The sequence below is a fragment of the Phalacrocorax aristotelis genome, chromosome 1 (assembly GCF_949628215.1).
Source record: "Phalacrocorax aristotelis chromosome 1, bGulAri2.1, whole genome shotgun sequence".
Classification (NCBI taxonomy): Eukaryota; Metazoa; Chordata; class Aves; order Suliformes; family Phalacrocoracidae; genus Phalacrocorax; species Phalacrocorax aristotelis.
In genome coordinates, this window is record NC_134276.1 from 64,588,099 (window position 1) to 64,607,664 (window position 19,566).

General features: G+C 43.8%; 1 protein-coding gene across 3 annotated transcripts in view; it reads left to right on the forward strand.

Moving 5' to 3' along the window:
• The window catches only part of MYO16 (myosin XVI), a 409,990-nt gene that overhangs the window by 117,694 nt on the left and 272,730 nt on the right, over positions 1–19,566 (forward strand). For all 3 annotated transcript variants that reach the window (XR_012660263.1, XM_075090704.1, XM_075090696.1), the window contains exon 3: positions 18,071–18,141. Coding sequence is in view for 2 of the 3 variants with exons in the window: in XM_075090704.1 (XP_074946805.1) it covers positions 18,071–18,141 (71 nt within the window). In the remaining variant the exon portion in view is untranslated. The remainder of the gene's footprint in view (positions 1–18,070; positions 18,142–19,566) is intronic.

A 19,566-nucleotide genomic window follows, 5' to 3' on the forward strand; every position in this document is an offset into this window, starting at 1 on the left:
ACAGAAAGATAGTACAGAAAGACTGGAAGCGTTCTTAAAGCTGGAAGCATCTGTGTGAAATCTGTACTGCTGCTTTGTTTCTTAGTTTAGTAAGGGGCATCCTATGAGAGGGCACCAGCTAGCAAACCTTTTAATAATCGTCGTCTGAACTTCATTGGCTTCACTCCGTTCCTGTATGGGGTGAACGTTGGGCTTCCTTTGCTTTTAAACCTCTCTCTAAACATCCTATGGTACAAATAGTTGGAATGATCCAAGTTGGACAGAAAAGGAGGGATGTAAAGTCCAGGGGTATATAGTTCTGCTGATACTTACATGGGCACTAGTTTATTACCTTGCTCTTTCTCCGTACATGTGGTTTTGCTTATATACATGCACGTTCTCCTGGATTAGTCCTGAACTCTTTCTCTGTTGCTAACTTAGGCAACTTTTTCTCTATTGGCAATTAGGCACTTCTAGCGCAGGGTTTCCCCGGCTTCTCCCTCATTTATCAGCTTTATGTTCCAGGTACATGTCAGGTGTATAGATTGAGAGAATGAGAAAGTGTGGCATTGCGTACCACTCAAAGCTTGAGCCTCTGTAGCTGTAGCTCACCGCTGCAGCCCAAACCCACTGTGTGGCTCCATATGGACATGGACTCAGTGGCCTGACTCAGAACGGAGAGGTGCTCTTCTGTCAGGCGATGTGATGTTGGTCGCTCCTTCCCCTTGTTCGCACCAAGATTGCTGAATTCGTAGATTTGTAAAATCAGTCCAGGCTAGAAAGGACCTCAGGAGGTCAGTAGTACAACATCATGCTGAATGTTAGCCTGAGCTAACTAGGGTATTGAACTAAGGCAGCTCTTATTACTGTAGTGCAAGAACAGACTAAGAAAGCAGCGAGATTCCTGTGAGGAGCAACTCAAAGCCAAATTAAACCACCAACTTGTATGTCTGAATTTTGCTTTCCATAAACAATGAAAAAGACGTGATTATACCCGGTGCTGTGTGAGTGTCATTTTGTCCTCTCCGTGCTGGCCTACAACTGCAGTCCATACTGTGACAATGCCTACCTGTAAAAGCTTAAGTCAAGCACAAGTAAAGCAAAATTTGTTTTGTGGTTTACTGTCTGCCCCAGCTTTGGCATGATAGTTTGGCCCTTCTAGAGGCTTACTGGTGTCAAAGAAGAGGCACTGAGTGTTAAATATGAGGGGGTCTATTTCTCCTACATCTCACCCCAGGTTCCCCAGATCCTCAAATGCTTCACTGGTAATCCAGTGTAGGTTCACCCTGCAGAAGACTGGAGTGAAGGCTTAGCCATCTGTGAGCTTGATGATACTGAACGAAGAGCTGTTTGTGCTTCACGTTTGTCTTTGTTTGTAAACTGCATTTAGATGAACTGTAATTAACCTGTCATTTCAGTCCCTTGTGTCCCTGTATGATTTTTGTACTTCAAATACTGAATGCTGAAATCAGGTGAAGTCAATGTTGCTGCAAACTTCAGCTGCCCCAGTGTGATAGCCTTACCTCAAAGCAGATACCTAGAGGTGTTTTCCTTTGCATATTCTGAGGTGGTTTAAGGAAGTGGTGGTCACAGACTTCAAGTTTTTGATAGCTCTTTCCTTCCATGATGGCTTTATACACATGGTCTGTTGTTCTTAGGGTGATTATGTGGCCATTGCTGATTTTTCAGGTGTCTTTTGTTGTTGGCATATAGGTAATGTTGGTGGTTGCTGTCACTGATGTGGGGAAAAGGAGGTGTTAGCCAGAATGCACTGAACTTGCAAGCATACCAAAATAGCTGTAGGATAAGACTGAGTGGGAGCAGGATGACTTTTAGGAGGCTGAGCTTGCACAGCCAGAGCAGCACTGATGAGATTACACAAACCTGTCTGTGGGCAATTTGCTCTCCTTGGTGGACATCCAGGCCATCCATCAGCTATCAGGGAGACTAATAAAGTTCCAGTATGTATTAGAACAAGTTTAGTTGAGACAAGAACCTTATGAGTGATGTTGGAACACTTAACAGTTGCCTTACTGTTGCACCTTTGTTCTAGTCACTATTGATAGAAGAGAACCGGTCTGTGCAAAGAATACACAACAAGCAAGTGTGAATGGTAGCATTTGGGCCACCTTGTCAGGAATGGACAAAGGTTAGGAAAGTTTTTGAGTGACAAGCTTGGCTTTTAGCAAGTGTGGAAGAATTCCTTGAAGATTGGGAGTTTGGGAGCCAAGGTGTGAGGGAAGCTCTAGCCGTAACTGTCAGACCCTTCATGTCCCTGGGCTTTGGATGGAAAGAGCTGACTGAAAATTGAAGAAGAATAAAGAAGATTTGGAGACTAATGGATATAAGCTGCTTGGATTACCACTAGGAAAGTTGTAACGCATTTCAAGAATGCAGCAATTCAGCCAAATCAAATTTTTGGAAAAGAAGTAACAAGGAGTGAAGACCTCTTTGAACTAGATCCACAGGCAGGATATAGAAGTACACAGAAAACAGACATAGTCATTTTTTATAAAGACATGCTGCAACTAACCAAATCATGAAAATGTTCATATTTGTTGTTTGTAACGCACAGGCTAATAGGAGGACTTGGTAATAAGTATGTTGCGGTCAATGCAATAAGTGCTGAATAAGAGTATAAGGAAACAGTAGAGGAGCTTACCCAAACTAAAGGATTCATGCAGCACGTGTGCTTTTTATATCCATGCTTATATGGGAGACTCATGTGACAGGATGAGTCATATCCCGCTTTCCCGCGGTGATCCTGGCTGTTTGCACAGCACGGGGTAATCTCTCCAGACCTCACCGATCAGTCTGTCAGTCAGCTATGCTTAGCAGATCAGTGAAGAGGAGGAGCAGCTCCACACTGACTTTCCAGAAGCCCAGTTTTCTGGATGTGTCTCTGTGTGATGTTCCCATCCTTGAGCTGACAAGAAAAGCAGATCCTGTTCCATCATCTCCAATAGGAGGATGTGTCTCATGCTGTCCATATGTCCAGGAGTCACTAGGCTTTGCAAACCTCATGCGTTATATTAGGAAAAAAGTGCAATGGAGAGGAGTGGGTGCGTATTGTGAAGTAGAAAAGAGCCACTAAAAAGTTTAATGTGTTATTCTTAGTCGGTTTTGGCAAATTGTAGAGGACGGTGGCTGAATGCTGATACTGTTGAAAAACAAAAATGACAAGTTCGACACGTATACAGCAAAATCCAAATTGCCTTCATTTTAAACCTGTGTAAATGTGAAGGGGGGAATGACTACACGTGTGCACAGCGCTCTGCATGGCTCTTCATGTCTCTTGACCATCTCTGAGATGTCTGACAAAGAGTGCTGGTATCAATAGACTGAAGTGCGTTGGTAGTTTAAGACTTATCATACAGCAGAATGTACCTCACCCAGAAAATGTTTCACAGTTCACAAATTTTAATGTTCTAAAAATGACGTATGTAGATAAAAAGATTATTATTCAGAAAAACTTGATTCTGTGAACGTTTGAAGTGCCAGGGTGGAACAGCAGAGACATGGTTCTGCTCCCATGAAATCTGTGGAAGTGTGGGTGGGATGGAAACCTTCTGGAGGTGATCTTTCATTCCAGTTGAATGAAATGCAGGTAAATGCCGTAAGGGCTCCATGAGGGCCGGCTGCTCCTGGCAGGTTGGGCTGCTGGGGGTACGGGGGCTCCCCGGGGTGGCCGGGCAGGCGGGAACTGTGCCACAGCCCCAGCCAGGGACTGGGCAGCCAGGGGGTGCCGGGGCAGCCCCGGGCACTGAGCAACCCCTGGGTACGGGCCTGGGTCGGGCCAGGACATCAGCCTGCAGGTAGGGCCAGGATCAGGCCCGGTGAGGAGAGCCAGAGCCAGGCACACCCAGGGTGGCCGGGCAGGGCCCTGGGGATGGGGATGGGCCGTGGGCGGGCCTGGCTCAGCGGGTGCCATGGCCGGGCACGGCTGGGCTGTGGGGAGCTGGGCTGTGGTGTCACTGGGGCAGGGCCTGGCGGCCCCGGGGGGCTGCTGTGGGGCCTGGGCTGTGGGCAGGGTGGGGGGAGCCCTGGGCTGGACAGGGCAAGGGGGTCCTCAGTGCCCTCGGGGCCCTGGCAGCTGCACGGCATCCACTGTCCAGTGTTGTTACCCAAACTGGGTATAAGTTCTTTAAGTGAAAGGTAGCCAGAAAAAGCATGGTACTGGTTTGGGGGAGCAGGAACTGGCTTCGGGCTTGCTCTCCTAGAACCTCTTAATGAACTGCTGTGCTGTCGCTGCATCTTCTGAAAGGGCGTGTGAAGTCTGGAGAGGGAAAAAACCAAGGAAAACTGTCAGGCTGATTGATGTGATTTGTGAGTAGAAGTCTGAGAGCTACCCCGTAGGATAAGGGCAAGTATTATTAATGAATGATAGTGTGTCGTGACCTGGTGGTCTTCTTCCAGCACCTCTTTAATGATCTGATTAGACCACAGATATATTTTAAGGGGAATCAGATTGTAGCCATATTAATCCACAGAGTATCTGCAACACAAATATAAAATCTGGGAAGGAATTGGCTTGTGTTTAACAGATACAACAAGGCAGGTGTAAATAAAATGAAAGAAATACGTAGTCTGTATTTAGATAATGAAGAAAACCTCTTTTGGATAGTGATATCTGCCAAATGAAGCATGCAATATTCCTTATTTGGAACACTTTAAATTATGATTTTTTTAAAAAAGTATCAGTTCTGTATTTTTTGTTTATGTAGTTATAGTTGCCTGTTTATGAAAAGTTAGGGGATATTCTATTGATTACCCCCTGTAGTGGCCCTGTAAGCGTCACGACTTGCCTAAAGAAAGAATTGTATCACTCCGATCACACTGTTGTAATTGGAATTGTACTGCCTGCTCTCACGGGGGTGTATTTACACCAGTAGGGAGGTACTTCTGTGAGTTTAGTGCATTTCTCACTAGAGAATTAAGTTGTATCAATGTTTACTTACGCTGGTATACCTCTATGCTCATTGGACATTGTGCCAATGCTATATTTTCTAATTCAGAAACTTTCATTGATATCTTTATGATCCAGTTCCTACCACTGTTCTCGCTGCATGCCATTTGTATCAGATTTAGGAATTCCGTGGCTGCAGAGGAATTAAGTTCAGCACACTGCTCCAAGCAAGAATGAACCACCCCCTAAAATCAACAGTTAAATTCTGTGCCCGCTCTCTGAACCAATTCACCTACCTGTTGCACAGCTGATGGGGCTGATGCAAAGAAAGGAAAGGGGATACGCAGCATCTTGGAGCCACCGACATACTTTGGCAGTAGCCTAAGGACATGTACAATACCAAATTACATTTACAAATTGTGCTTCTAACACAGTTTAAAACTAAGCTAAAACTGATGTTGCCATTGGTTGCTCTCCTTTCTGTCCTGCTCAGCTTCTGTCCTATCCTTCTGTCCTCCTGTCTTTATGCTCATTTTGAAGTAAGCCAGGGAGCTAAGCCAGCTGAAGGCTAACCTCATGAAAGACAGTTTTCAGCTGGTCTAGCTCCCCCTACCAGCCCGTGACATGGGGCACCCCTGTGCAAGGCTGAGGGCAGGAATGTGTGAATGGAAGCACGAGCAAGAGGGAAGCAGCTCCCATTCTGAGAAGGTGAACTGTCACAGATTACACCCTGTGAAAGGTGGTGCCTGGGCCGCATGTGTCAAGTGGTGGGATATTCCTGGAATCATACATTTCCTTCTGGTCACCCATGTGCCACATGCACGACTAGTTTGGATTAACGCATGGGTAAGCTAATGTCCCTAGTTTGCTCTGTGCTGCCTGGTTTAAGCTTGCTTCCCTGTGCATACCCTGGGAATTCCACTATACACAGGGAACCTAACAGCCAGTGGTCTACAGCTGGTAATTAGTACCATTTCAGAGCTGCTAAGCAGGATAATAGCCTGTTATCTTTGAAGATCTCTAATACAAATCATAATGAGTTGCTTACAAGGCTTCTAAACCAGCTGGCATAAACTTGCTCTGCATGGTGTGAGAGTTACAAGAGGGACTGTATTGCTTTATATGGAAAATAAGTCAGCAGTAAGTTGATGTATGCGAATTAAGTAATATTGGCCTAGGATCAACATAAACGGTGGGTGAAACAGAGGGGGTGTACAGTCTATTCAGCAGAAAATGTGTGTTGTATGCAAATTCTTTACCTTTCACTGTTACACCAGGGAAAAGCATGGGATGGCAATGGTTTTCAAATTAAGCTACTGACTACAGGAGGAGTTATTTTGCTGATGTGTGTTTTAGTATTTATAATTTAATGACTGTAGGATTGGAAAGTTGCAAAGTCTGAAAGACATTTAACATATCTAGTAAGATAATGTAAAGATCTGAAACTTGTATTCAATTCTACAAGCATTTGGATGTACAGTCGGGTGTGTCTGTAGCCTAAAAAAGTTAGCCTACACAATTCCACCAGTAATTTTAAGAGCTTTCCAATAGACACATTGTTGTGTTTTAGCCCCAGTCAGCAACTGAGCCCCACACAGCTGCTCACTCACTCCCCCCACCCTAGTGGGATGGGGTAGAGAATTGAAAGGCCAGAAATTAGAAAACTCATGGGTTGAGATAAGAATAGTTTCATAATTAAAATAAAACAGTAAGTGTAATGATAATAATAATATGGGGGTTGGGGGGGGGGTGGAGAGAGAGAAAACCTCAGGACAGGGGGAAAGTCAACCAAACAACAAATGATGCAGCCGCTCACCACCTGCTGACTGATGCCACCAGTCCCCCAGCTGCGACCGCTGCTTCCCCTGCTGAACTCCCCCCAGTTAATACACTGAGCGTGATGTCATATGTTATGGAACATCCCTTTGGTCAGTTTGGGTCAGCTGCCCTGGCTGTGCCCCCTCCTGTCCCGGCTTCTTGTGTACCCGGCAGGGCATGGGAAGCTGGAAAAGTGCTTGAGTGGTGTAAGCACTACCCAGCAACAACTAAAACATCAGTGTGTTATCAATATTATTCTCATACTGTAGCAGTGCTGAAGAAAATTAACTCTACCCTAGCTAAAGCCTTGATACACATATTTCTAAGGTGAACCCGGTGGGGTGTGAGCTTTTGGAACAACTGGCTGTAGCCTGATGATGATGTTTGTGCTGGTTACAGTCGCCTTTGCCAGGACCTGCAGGAGAATGTACACGTGGAAGACGGATAAAATATGCATACAGAATGCAATAGGGCACCTAAATGCTAAGATATTAGGTTCCTTTTTTTTTGGTCTTTTTAACCTTGAAATAAATAACTCACATAGGGTAGTTAGAAGTGAAAGGTTTGAGAAAAGCCCTATTTAAGTTCACTGTATGATAAACTTCTGTCTCCTAAGGTTAATTTTAGAGTGTTTGTCTTATGGTAAATTTTAAACAGCTTTGTTTTTATTGTAATTTTATCTCACTAACCGAAATTCAGAATTCGGTCAGGTCTGTGCTACCAGTTTTCGATGACACAGCTATTTTGGCCTGGGATGTAGCTGTGCTGGCAATTCCCCTGCTGTGCTATCAGCCGTGATGATAGAAGCAATATTTTTAGCTCAGCATGTGTTACTTTGTGAGGTGGTGTTGAATCCTTTTAGCAACAGCTCTCTAATATATACAGGTCTTCGTTACAGGGAGGTAGAATCACAGCTTTATAACCAAGACAGACAGACACTACCACAGCATTTTTCTCCCGGTGACCTGGCCAAAGCCCCAGCTCTGGAAGAGTTAATTCAAAACGGAGGCAGGACAAGGAGCCACCACAATTGCCAGTGACCCTGGGCGTGCCTCTTGCATCAGTACCTTTGGGCCATAGAACTGAAGGGCTGCCTCCAGTCTTCTCTAAGTTACTGTGATTTACACCACTGGTTTCCCACTTCGCTCTCGATATCGTGAGTGCATGTATTTGCAAGTAAACGATGTAAATTAAGGTCCTTCTGTTTGCAGGAGTAACTATAAAGCAGGAAGGAGTTGGGTACTGTGAACTGAAAAAGAAAGAAAAGAAGACTTTAGGAATAAATAGCCTACAAAAAAAAAAAAAAGAGAGAGAGAGAGAAATCAGCTGTAGCTATTAGGCAATGTGACCCACTTATTTTAAAATCTTCTTCCTCTGAAATTATTTCAGAGCCCTCACTGCTTTTCCATGTGAATATCTGTCTTTTCAGAGTCTCAAAACCAGAGATGCTTTGCCTGACATATGGCAACTTAACTCAGGCATGTCATGTTTGCTGCCCGTTGTCACTTTTGCGTAAGGAGATCAGTTAATTTGTATCCCTGTGCCTGGGCACTGTAAGAGGCACACGCTAGCATTTTTTAGGCCATTAGGTTTGTGGCCTTAATGTTTTCCAGCGGAGGCACAGACTGCATTCGATTTCATGTCTGCCAAAATGAACTGAAGGAGGGGGAATTTGCCTGAAGAAGTTGTTTTAAGTTTAGCATTTACTAAATACTCGTAGTCCCTAAGCTCATAAATTATCTGGCTGTGTCTACAGTGATAGAAATGCCTGCCCCGCTGAGGGAACTGTGACCCTCCTCGCGGATCTCACTGAAGTTTGACTTAGTGTCTGCGTGGCCCAGAGACACAACCATTTTTTTTGGTGTGGTTTTCCAGTTGAAGGTACCTCAGATAACAGGAGGGCTGTGCCCTCAACCTCCAGAGCAACAGTGCGTTGGCAGGAAGCCGTCAGGGTCGCTGAATGCCTGGGCATGGACGTATCGTAGTTGAGGATGCAAGGCCTGGTGGGAAAGTAGCAGAGGACCAGGCAGAAAGGAAGGGACCTGTCTTGTCATGAGCCTACCTGTGCAGCTTGAAGTTTGCTCCTGCAGTGGGGTGATCGAGCCCCTCAGCTGCTTCCAAGTCTGGGGTCTGATGGATTTCTCCACAAAGAGTGCATGGGATAGAACCAGCGTCTGTGTTGATCTGGGCCGAACATTAAAGCTTGGAGGGATGACGTCTGGGGCTGTAGGACTACCTCTGCCAGTCTGTTACGTTGGTGGCCTGGCTTGTTTCTTTTAAAGGTAATGCTGTGTGGAATGGAGCTCAGGAATCAGCCTGACAATTCACATCACACTTTTAAATGCAGCAGAGAATCAATGGCCCAGTTGCTTTGGAGTCATGGTAATCTGATTCCTGGCTGCCTGAAAAAATTACAAACTACGGGAGCTCTGCCTGGGAGGACAGAAGCATCAGCCCTATCAGACCAGCAGTGCTCTGTTCAAACACGGACAGTATAGCTTGGATATGCAAGGCTAAGGTTCTCAGATTCAGCCAGGATGGAAACAGCCATTTTCCTCTCTTCATTTCTGCATTCCGTGAATGGCTGTCCAAACGTTTTATTTCCTTTATGGTTTGTTGTCTTTAATCTTTATGCAGCAAAGGTGAGAATTTGTTTCCAAGAGTTGTTCAGGAAATGAGAAGATGAGGTTTGAACAAGTTTGACAGATGTTGCCAGTGATCACTGGAGGTATTTTAGGTATGGAAAAAGCAGTAGGATTACAAATCTGTAGTTTGAAAAGCCCCTTAAGGGCACAACTGCTCTGAATAATCGTTGTCAACCAATGGGTAGAGCTTGCTTTGAAAGAAAGCATCAGCTATTGCACTAGTAATGACGTGGTAACAGTATTGCTACTGTAAATGTGTTTGTTAGGTAAAGAAGAAACTTAAAAGATCAATTAAGACACCAGCAACGGTACTTGGATTTTAAAATGTAATTTTAAACTTGTCATAGCAAAGGTATGAGATAAATATTTTTCTAAGACTGCATTAAGCCAAAATTTATGGCATCTCGCTTGGTTTCATTTGCTCTTCTGATTAAGAATAGCTTACCAGAGAGTGGCATTCATCTGTTCTCATGTGCAGCTGAGTTGTATAGCAGGTTCCTCGTAAGTACCTTTGGTACAAGCTGATAGTACAGAGCGAGTACTGAGGAATAAGAAAAGAGCACTAAGGAGGTATGAAGGTGGCAAGAATTCTAAGCGGCGCATCTATACAGAGTTTAAGATGCCAGCGTTGGACCAATGGTCTGACTATGGAAGGTGTAAAGGGCACTTCCGTAACTGGTGGAAGTGGAAGGGGTCGAATTGCACTATTTCTCTTCCTTCAGTATCACTTCTCTTGTCCAGTGGTTCAATTTCGTGGTCAGTTTATGCCCAAAGTACTTTCAGTTGTTGGTGAAAGTGGTGGCTACCCTGTTCTCCCTCTTCCTACCCAGCCCCACCTTCCCAGATCGTCAGTCTAGCTGAAAACTAATCTTTGCCTCGAGCCAGCGAGAGGCAAGTGGCAGAAACATGCAGCCTGAGGCAGGAGGAGAATGGGATAATCCATTCCAGCAACAGCATGGTCTTAGCTTAGGCTTCTGCAGTAAGTCATGTTTCCGCATGTAATGAACAAGTAAAGCCTTCCAGCTAGAGTTATTCCTGCTAAACTAAAGAGAACAAAAACGGGTGCTAACAGGAACAAAGTTTACACCAGCTAGCTGCTGCTCCCCGGAGGAGCGGTTAATAGAAACGAACACTGGTACTCTATATCCAGGCCAGCAGGTGGCCAACAGTTAAGTTTTACATGTTAGGCACTAGTTTTTGTCCTTTCTGTTTCTACTAAAACTGGATTTGCTGTGAGCACTCCTAAGTCTGCATTACCATCAGCAGCTGATCAGTGGTGAGTTACTGATACAGTCCTGGGCCCTCCAAACTTCAGATCTGTACTCCTTTTGTCTGCAGCATATCAGATCTTAGACAGTTCTACATGCCAGAGCAGCCAGATGCTATTTGACGTAGCACAGCATAAAAACTAGTAATTGTCGTATATACCAACATTCTTAATGCACCCCACAGCACAGTTATACAAAGCTAAACAAAGCTAAAACATGTTAGGAGATTGTCACCTTGCCATTAGCCTGTTGCTGTAACACCCAAACAAGTTAAAAGAAAGCTCCAAGCAAGCCAAGCCCAGACCACGTAAGCCTTACAGCCCTCGTCCCACAAGCAAAGTTAGCACAAGACCCGGGGCTGGTTACAGGCACGGCAGTACTGCCCTTGCTGGATTAGAAGGCTGCCTAATATATTGTAATCTAGGCAATACAGTCAGTGAGTGTGGAAAGTTATTCAGCTCACCGGAATCTTTCAGTTAAAACTGTAACATCAGGCGTATGTAAAAAGCTACCTTATTATCTTTCTTTACTGCTGAGACTTTGCAACTGCAGTGCTTTATAAAACACCTTTATTAGATATGAAATGAGGTGTGAAATTCTGCTCTAAGTAGTTGATAATTTCATGTGTCAAATCTAAAACATATCAGAGAATGGATGGACCTCTTTATGCCGACAAAGGAAGGGCTTGAGAGTGTCCCAAAACTTTTGCTCTCAGGTTTTTTTAAGTAAATGTCAGCTTCCTGCCTTAAAGCCTGTTTTCATTCTCATCATCTTTTCTGGAGACTTCTCTTCCGTGACAGATGACAAATAAAGCAAGTTTTGAAACAAAACTTCCTTTAAAATTGCATTAATTAGGAGATGAAGAGCATTTCTGGACTATAGTTATCTATGACTTTCTGTCCTCATTAGGGCACTTCATCCCACCTTGCTAGCAGTAACTAGAGCAGTTCTATCAAAAGGAAAAAAGGAACAGAGGGTGAAGATTTTCCTACTGACAAGTAAAGTCTTAAGTGAACGACCTATGTGAGCCACGTAGTAGGGACGGGGATTTGACTTCTGTGATCTTCTTTTCTTTATTTTCTTTTCATTGTGTTTTGAAGGACGAGACAAATTCAAGGAAAGAGTAATAGTTTTTACTTGTCTTTATATGCAGAGGAATGTAGCACACAATCCTGATTCAGAACAAAGACTCTTGCTCAGTTGTAAGGAGTGTTTGCATATCTTGCCCTGGGAGTCTTTGGGAGGTGAATTTCCTGAAGCACTGATTTAACCCTATGCAATAATGAGGGAAAATACACCAGGCAAAGAAAAATACTACTGACCTTTTATCCACTTATCCTGATTTTTTTGTATGTGACTTAATCATTTGTTTATGGTCATAATTACTTAATAATCTACTTTAAGATTACAGTTTACATATTAATGCTTTATGCTGTAATCTTGGTCTGCATTTCTGCTAGAGAGGGGGAAAACAGGCCAAAACCATTTATTCTTATGAATTTCAATCTCTAAATGTAGAAATGGTCTGTCATTTTTTGGTTTCAGCAACAAGGTGTTGCTAAATGGATCTGGAAAGGTGTTACTTGCATTTTGCATAGTTTCTCTGTAAGAACCAGGTCTTTGGGGGTCTGATGGAAGGAAGAGATTCAATAAATTGACCATATTTTCTATACCCAAGTAGCCACAGGCTCTTTCTGTCATTTGGTTACTATTTTAGGCTCTAGATGAAATTCTTGTGCAATATTTTTAGAAATGCAGTTTCCCAACCCTCTGACCTTCCCATGTATCCTGCTCCTGCCAAAGGGGAGAAGTCTTCATTTGCTGTCTTTGCTTAGAAGGACCTACCCAAAAGTAAGTTTTGGTCATCCCAGGACTCTTAACAATTAAGTTCATCTCAGTGACCCAACAAGAAAGTCTGCATTTTATTTTTGCTGGGGTTATTCTGTGCAATTAGCAATAGTTCCTGGGTGCAGAGGTAGGCAGAGTTAAATGATGTATGATACCTTTTGTGAATGGGGGAATAGAACAGAGCCTTTTGCTTGACTCTTGAATCAGCTTATCCCATCTTGCAAAAACACAGGCTGAGGATGCTACTTCATTATCAGCCTTAGTCAGCGTAAGACTTCTGCCACCAAAATGCAGCGTGCTTGCTCTGCCTCCACATGGTGTGTGCATTTGTACACTCTGTGCTGGTGCTTATGGAGCTATTCAGTCAGCCACATCGATGGGGCTGAAAACTAGCCCTGCCAGGAGAGAGACAAAAGGAAAAAAACCAAAAGACTTACTGGTCTAGTTGAACGTGCAGCTGCATAGGTGGGGAGAGCTGGCACAACGAAAGAGTGGGCCATACAGTGGATACATGCCTTCCCCCTTTTGACAGCAGTACAGTTTGTGAGAATACACCGTAAAGATGGTGTTTGCAAAGAATTATATACTCTTACTGATGTCATCAGTTAAAGCCTCCTTGAGAACAGAATTATGGCAGTTTAGTAATTTCTGCACATTATACTTCTAAGGACTATCTGCCTTAGTCTCATTTACAAATATGGGAATTATCCTTGCAGGTGGAACCAAGACATAGGTCACACTTTCAACCTACACACAGAGTCCATAAGAAAGATATTTGCTATATAAAAGCTCTGTATTAAGTGGCTGAGAGATTGACATGGGTGGAATTTATTTTTCTTCCCTGGAAAGCAGGGATGGAGGAAGGGGAACAACCTGGAGTGTTAATCAGTTGAGGTGCAATCCTGAATGGCAGAATGAAATTACCTTTGGAGCCTTAAAAAATCTTCTGTGATATGGAATTTGTAGTTTTGGCCTGCTAAAGAAATGGCATAAAACAGGAACGTTGAAAATATTAACTCCTGAGGAGGATGTGGTTGTGCACCTATTTAAGGAGGGAGGATTTACAATATGGTCTTTATTCACTAAAACCTGAGGTAGAGGAAGCATCTCTGCATGTGGCCAGCAATTCAGGTATTAAAATAAGGAATGAACTTAGCTCTGAACCTTTATTTTCAGTGGTATCTGTCTGGATGAGGACAATTTTCTACTTTTGTATCGGATTTGTGAATCTGAGAGCAGCAAGAAATACTTTGCTTTTTGGTGTTCATCCATTTTCCCCAAGGTTATGAAAATTTATAAATACTTTTCTGCCCTCCCACTCTGCTTCAGTGCTTTTCTTCTCGCTCATTAGTTCTTGTACAGCTCATTTATTCCATGTTACTTAATGTTCCGCTTGTACCTTTGGTGGACATGCTGGGGACAACAGTGACTTCTAACAGCAATTAACTTTCAAAGTGGCATTTGCCAGAACAGAGAAGTCTTATACAGTTATGTAAATTAAATAAAGCAAAACCTTTGGTAAAGAGAAATAGGTGCCATGGGACTATTCATAAACTATGAATTTATACAATGGTTTGGACTGATGTTTGATTGTCAAGTTTAAAAAAGAACAAAAGATTAAATGGATTTGTATAACTATTATAAATATTTGTCCAATATACCAGTGTGTTTACTACATGTGAAGTATTTAGTAATGGTGAAGCCAAGTCATTCACTTTAACTTTACAGGCGTGCAACCATTCAAATTTTCTTGCTTAGGCTGAATTTTACTAGGACACCTGGTCAAAAATCATTCAACAGATTCAGAAAACATTGCCTTGGTAAATTGACAATATTTGAAAAGAAAACTGTCCCCTTTCACATAGATCAACTGAATGTTCAAATGCTGTGAGGAGTTTAAATGTACAGTGAAAATGGAGTTGCAAGGTATTCTAGAGAGAAAGAAACACCTACAGAAAATGCGTGGTTAAGGAGGAGATGGTGTACATGAGTCTCTTGACAGATTCACAGAAGTTAGAAGAGCCTTGAGACAAATTTATGGCCCTTCTGTAGGACAGACACTGGTGTGGAACAGATTTCTGGGGTACTCAGAACTTAAAATTTCTGTGCAGACCTTTGCACAACTCCATCCAGGAATCTCAACTAGGAATTAAAACGAGGATTTCCAGATGATGGAGGCAGAACCAGCTGTGTTCCTACACAGGAAATATTATTGGCAGTTATTCTCCTGGAAGGAAGCCTTTTAGAATCATAGAATCATTTAGGTTGGCAAAGACCTTTAAGTCCAACCACTAACCTAGCACCGCCATACCCACCACTAATCCATGTCCCTATGTGCCAGATCTACACATCATTTAAATACCTCCAGGGGTGGTGACTCAACCACTTCCCTGGACAGGCTGGTCCAGTGCTTGACAACACTTTGGTAAAGCAATTTTTCCTAATATCCAATCTAAACCTCCCTGGCACAGCTTGAGGCCATTTTCTCTTGTCCTGTCACTTCTTGGGAGAAGAGATTGACACCCACCACCTCTCTACAACCTCTTTTCAGGTAGTTTCAGAGAGCGATAAGGTCTCCCTTCAGCCTCCTCTTCTCCAGAATAAACAACTCCAGCTCCCTCAGCCGTTCCTCATAAGACTTGTGTGCTCTAGACCCTTTACCAGCTTCATTGCCTTTCTCTGGACACACCTCAATGTCTTTCTTGTAGTGAGGGGCCCAAAACTGAACACAGTATTCAAGGTGCAGCTTCACAAGGGCCGAGCACAGGGGCACGATCACTGCCCTGCTCCTGGGGCCACACTATTCCTGATACAAGCCAGGATGCTCTTGGCCACCCGGGCACACTGCTGGCTCATGTTCAGCCGAATGTCAGCCAGCATCCCCAGGTCCTTTCTGCCGGGCAGTTTTCCAGCCACTCCTCCCCAAGCCTGTAGTGTTGCATGGGTTTACTTGTTGAATTTCAAACAGTTGGCCTCGGCCCATCGATCCAAGCTGTCCAGATCCCTCTGCAGAGCCTTCCTAACCTCAAGCACATCAACACTCCCACCCATTTTGGGTTCGTCTGGAAACTTACTAAGGGTGCACTCCATCCCCTCATCCAGATCATGGATAAAGTTATTAAACCAAATTGGCCCCAGCACTGAGCCCTGGGGAACACCACTTGTGACCAGCTGCTGACTAGTTTTAACTCCATTCACCACAACTCCCTGGGCTTGGCCATCCAGCCACTTTTTTACCCAATAGAGTACACCTGTCCAAGCCATGGGCAGCCAGTTTCTCCAGGAGTAGGCTGTGGGAAATGGTGTCAAAAGCTTTGCCAAAGTCTAGCTAGACAACACTCAGCCTTTCCCTCATTGGAGATCAGGCTAGTCAAGCAGGGCCTGCCTTTCCTAAACCCATGCTAACTGGGCCTGATCTTCTAATTGTCCTGTACATGCCATGTGAGGGCACTCAGGGTGATATGCTCTATAACCTTCCCCAGCACCAAGATCAGACTGGCCTGTAGTTCCCTGGATCCTCCTGGCCCTTCTTGAAGATGGGTGTCACATTTGCTAACTTCCAGTCAACTGGGACCTCCCAGTTAGTGAGGGCTGTTGATAAAGGATTGAAAGTGGTTTGGTGAGAACTTCCACTAGCTCCCTCAGTACCCTTGGGTGGATCCCATCCAGCCCCACAGACTTGTGTGTGTTTAAGTGGTGTAGCAGGTCACTATCCATTTCCCATTGGATTATGGGGGCTTCATTCTGCTCCCTGTCACTCAGAGGGCTGGGTACACAGAGAGCAACTGGTCTTATTGTTAAAGACTGTGGCAAAGAAGTTATTAAGTAACTGAGCCTTTTCCTCATCCTTTGTCACTGTGTTTCCTTGTGTTTCCTTCCACAGCCAATAAAGGATGGAGGCTCTCCTTAGCCCACTTTTTGTTGGTAATTCATTTATAGAAACATTTTTAATTACCTTTTATGGCAGTAGCCAGATTAAGATCTAACTGGGCTTTGGCCCTTCTAATTTTCTCCCTGCATAACCTCACAACATCCTTGTAGTCCTTCTGACTTTCCTACCCCTTCTTCCAAAGGTCATAAACTCTCCTTTTTTATTTTCCTGAGTTCCAGCCAAAGCTCTTTGTTCAGCCAGGCCAGTCTTCTTCTCTGCCAGCTTGTCTTTCAGCACATGGGGCTGGCCCGCTCCTGTGTCATTAAGACTTCCTCCTTGAAGAATGCCCAGCCTTCCTGGACTCCTTTGCCCTTCAGCACTGCCCCCTGAGGGACTCTGTCAACTGATCTCCTAAACAGGCCAAAGTCTGCCCTCCAGAAGTCCAAGGTAGCAGCTCTGCTGACCCCCTTCGTTACTCCTCTGAGAATTGAAAACTCTATCATTTCCTGACCTCTACGCCCAAGACGGCCTCCAGCCACCACATCGCCCACAAGTCCTTCCCTGTTCACAAACAACAGGTCCAGTGGGGCAGCTTCCCTAGTTAGCTCCCTCACCAGCTGTGTCAGGAAGTTATCTTCCACACACTCCAGGAACCTCCTGGACTGTTTCCTCTCTCCTGTCTTGTATTTCCAGCGGACATCTGGTAAGTTGAAGTTCCCCAAAGGAGAAGGGCTACCGACTGTGAGACTTCTCCCAGCTGCTTATATTTTGTCTGCCTCTTCATCCTGGTTGGGTGGTCTGTAACAGACTCCCACCATGATATCTGCCTTGTTGGCATTCCCCCCGATTCTTACCCATAAACACTCAACCCCTTTGAAAGGCTGCTTCACACTGGTTTAGTGAAGAGAGGGTTGCAGTGCCGGTGTGGATTCCCCTGATGACGTCTGGCATTGTTCCTGTGCAGTTCTGTTCCAGGAACAAACTCTGGTAGCATGAGTTAGTCAGTGCTTTGATTCCCAGTGAAAAGGTTATAAAGGCAATACAGTCCATGGGGAAGAAGTGCTGAATTTTCACACTTGAGTGAGCACCAATATGGAGGGTTGTGGTTTTGCTCGCATTTATAAGCCTGTTTTCATTTCAAAGGGGTTTCATACATGTAACCGGGAGTGGAGTTTGACTCCAAACAGCATTTTAAGAATTATGCTGCGTCAGTGATCTGACAATGGACTGGAAAGGTTAAATTGGGTACAGATGGTTTAGCTTTGGTGTCGTGATTAATTTCAAGTGATATAAGTTATGGACACTAGTTTCAATTATTTGCTGAAAAAGGCAACAAATCTCATGGGAACTCTACAAAGTAAAATAAAACCTGTTGACTCTGACTTTGCTCCTAAGTTGCTGAACTGATCAGGTGACCGTGACCTTGACACAGGGTGTCTCCTCCACCTCTCCCCCCCTCCTATGTACAGAACTGACATGCTCATCTGTCTGCTTGAGAAGTCCTTGATACTGTTCGTATTTAACATCATTATCAAAGGTCCTTTGCTTCCAGGCTTAGTCATTAAAATACATGAGATGGGAAATGCTGACATGATAGTTTTGCAAATGTTGTCTGAGAGGTTTGCATAGATTATTAAATCTCTTAATGAAGATGATGAAGAATCAGCCTATTAACAGCTCCGAATTAGGTGTATTGCTGCATTCACTCTTGCTTGTCTTTTCTTTGCTCTTTCAGTGCTACGGCTCTTGAAGGATGGTGCCAACCCTCACACGCTTGTTTCCTCAGGAGGCTCCTTGCTCCATCTGGTAAGAGTGATTGAAGATTAGTGTTAGTGACCGTGGATAAATATGGTGGGATACTGAGTAGCAGAATGGGCATCATAACAAAAAGAAAGGCTTAGCAATAATTTTTATCTGCACTGCCCTCTGCAGTGGTTACGACTGCACCCAGCTATGCGTGTGAAATAAATGGTCGTTTGCAAATTGCTTACGAAAGGATGGACCATGTCATAGGAATGGCAACTAACAAAGCAGAATGAAAGGTTTTATTTATAAATGATCGGTGCAGTAAGGAAGAACAAAGGAAATATTGCTTGGTTCTGAAGATAGAATTACATGGTTCAGAGATTCACAGGTCCTGTATGAAAAACACCATGATGGAACATTCTTCCTTTTGTTTTTGTGCACATTGTCTTGCACCAGTTTCCTACACGTGTATATTTAACACATTGTCTGTATTTAGTTTATCATATTTGCATAGCAATTTAGATTAAGTAACTGGAAGATAAAAGCAAAACTGTACGCAATGACCAAAAGAGAAGCAAGGTGTAAGGGCACGTGGAGGAAAGACTGACAGGCAGACAGAAAGAAAATACTGCGGAGGTAGAATTCTGGTTTTGCTGTAGCCAATGGCAAAACTCATCATGAATTCCTAAGTCTTATGATCCTTTACTTTGGTCTGTGATGCTTCAGTTGCAGACATGCTTTCTATTTGATGTGAAACTGCCTTAAGACATTTGGATCCCACCTCGTTGCACAGTGCTGCTGAAATGAATGTGGCTTCACAAATACAAGGGCTTAACAAATCTAGTGAAGAGTCTGCTGGCAGAGTGGTTCACTGTAGAACAGTTGGATTAAGTTTCTCATAGTTTGTACACAAAATAGAGTGATTTCCTGATGCAAAAAAAAAAGGATCCTGTAATATTACCGGACTCCAGCACACCTGCCACCATGCTCTTGCAAGAGGTAGCATTTCCCTTCTGTAATTAATCAGTGTTTTCCATCTTCTGTGGCCACGCTGCTTACCAAGGACTTTGGGAAATAGAGGCCTGCTTAAGGGGAGGGTGCAGTGATGAGTTGGAACAGAGAAAATGTTAGTTATCTTTTCTCTCCTCCGAGTATTTGCCTGCTTCAAATGTGCTCAATCACTCCTTAAAAATGCAGCCCATACGAGATGTTATCTTTGGGATTCCCAAAATTGAGGCATCCCAAATCTTATCCTGTGCTGAAAGCCCTAGGAGACAATCTGTATCTTCAGTGTGGCTGATGTGATATCTGTTTCTTTAGCATTTTAAAACAGAAGCAAGAAAGATCCACCTTTACGTATTTTAGGTTGATCTGTCTAGTTCAGCTGATGCACACTTTTTAATCGCAGACAAAATCTGCAGTTGGACTGTCTTTTTATACTTCTCGATCTTCTGTATTATGCCCAATTCACATAAGTCACATTCA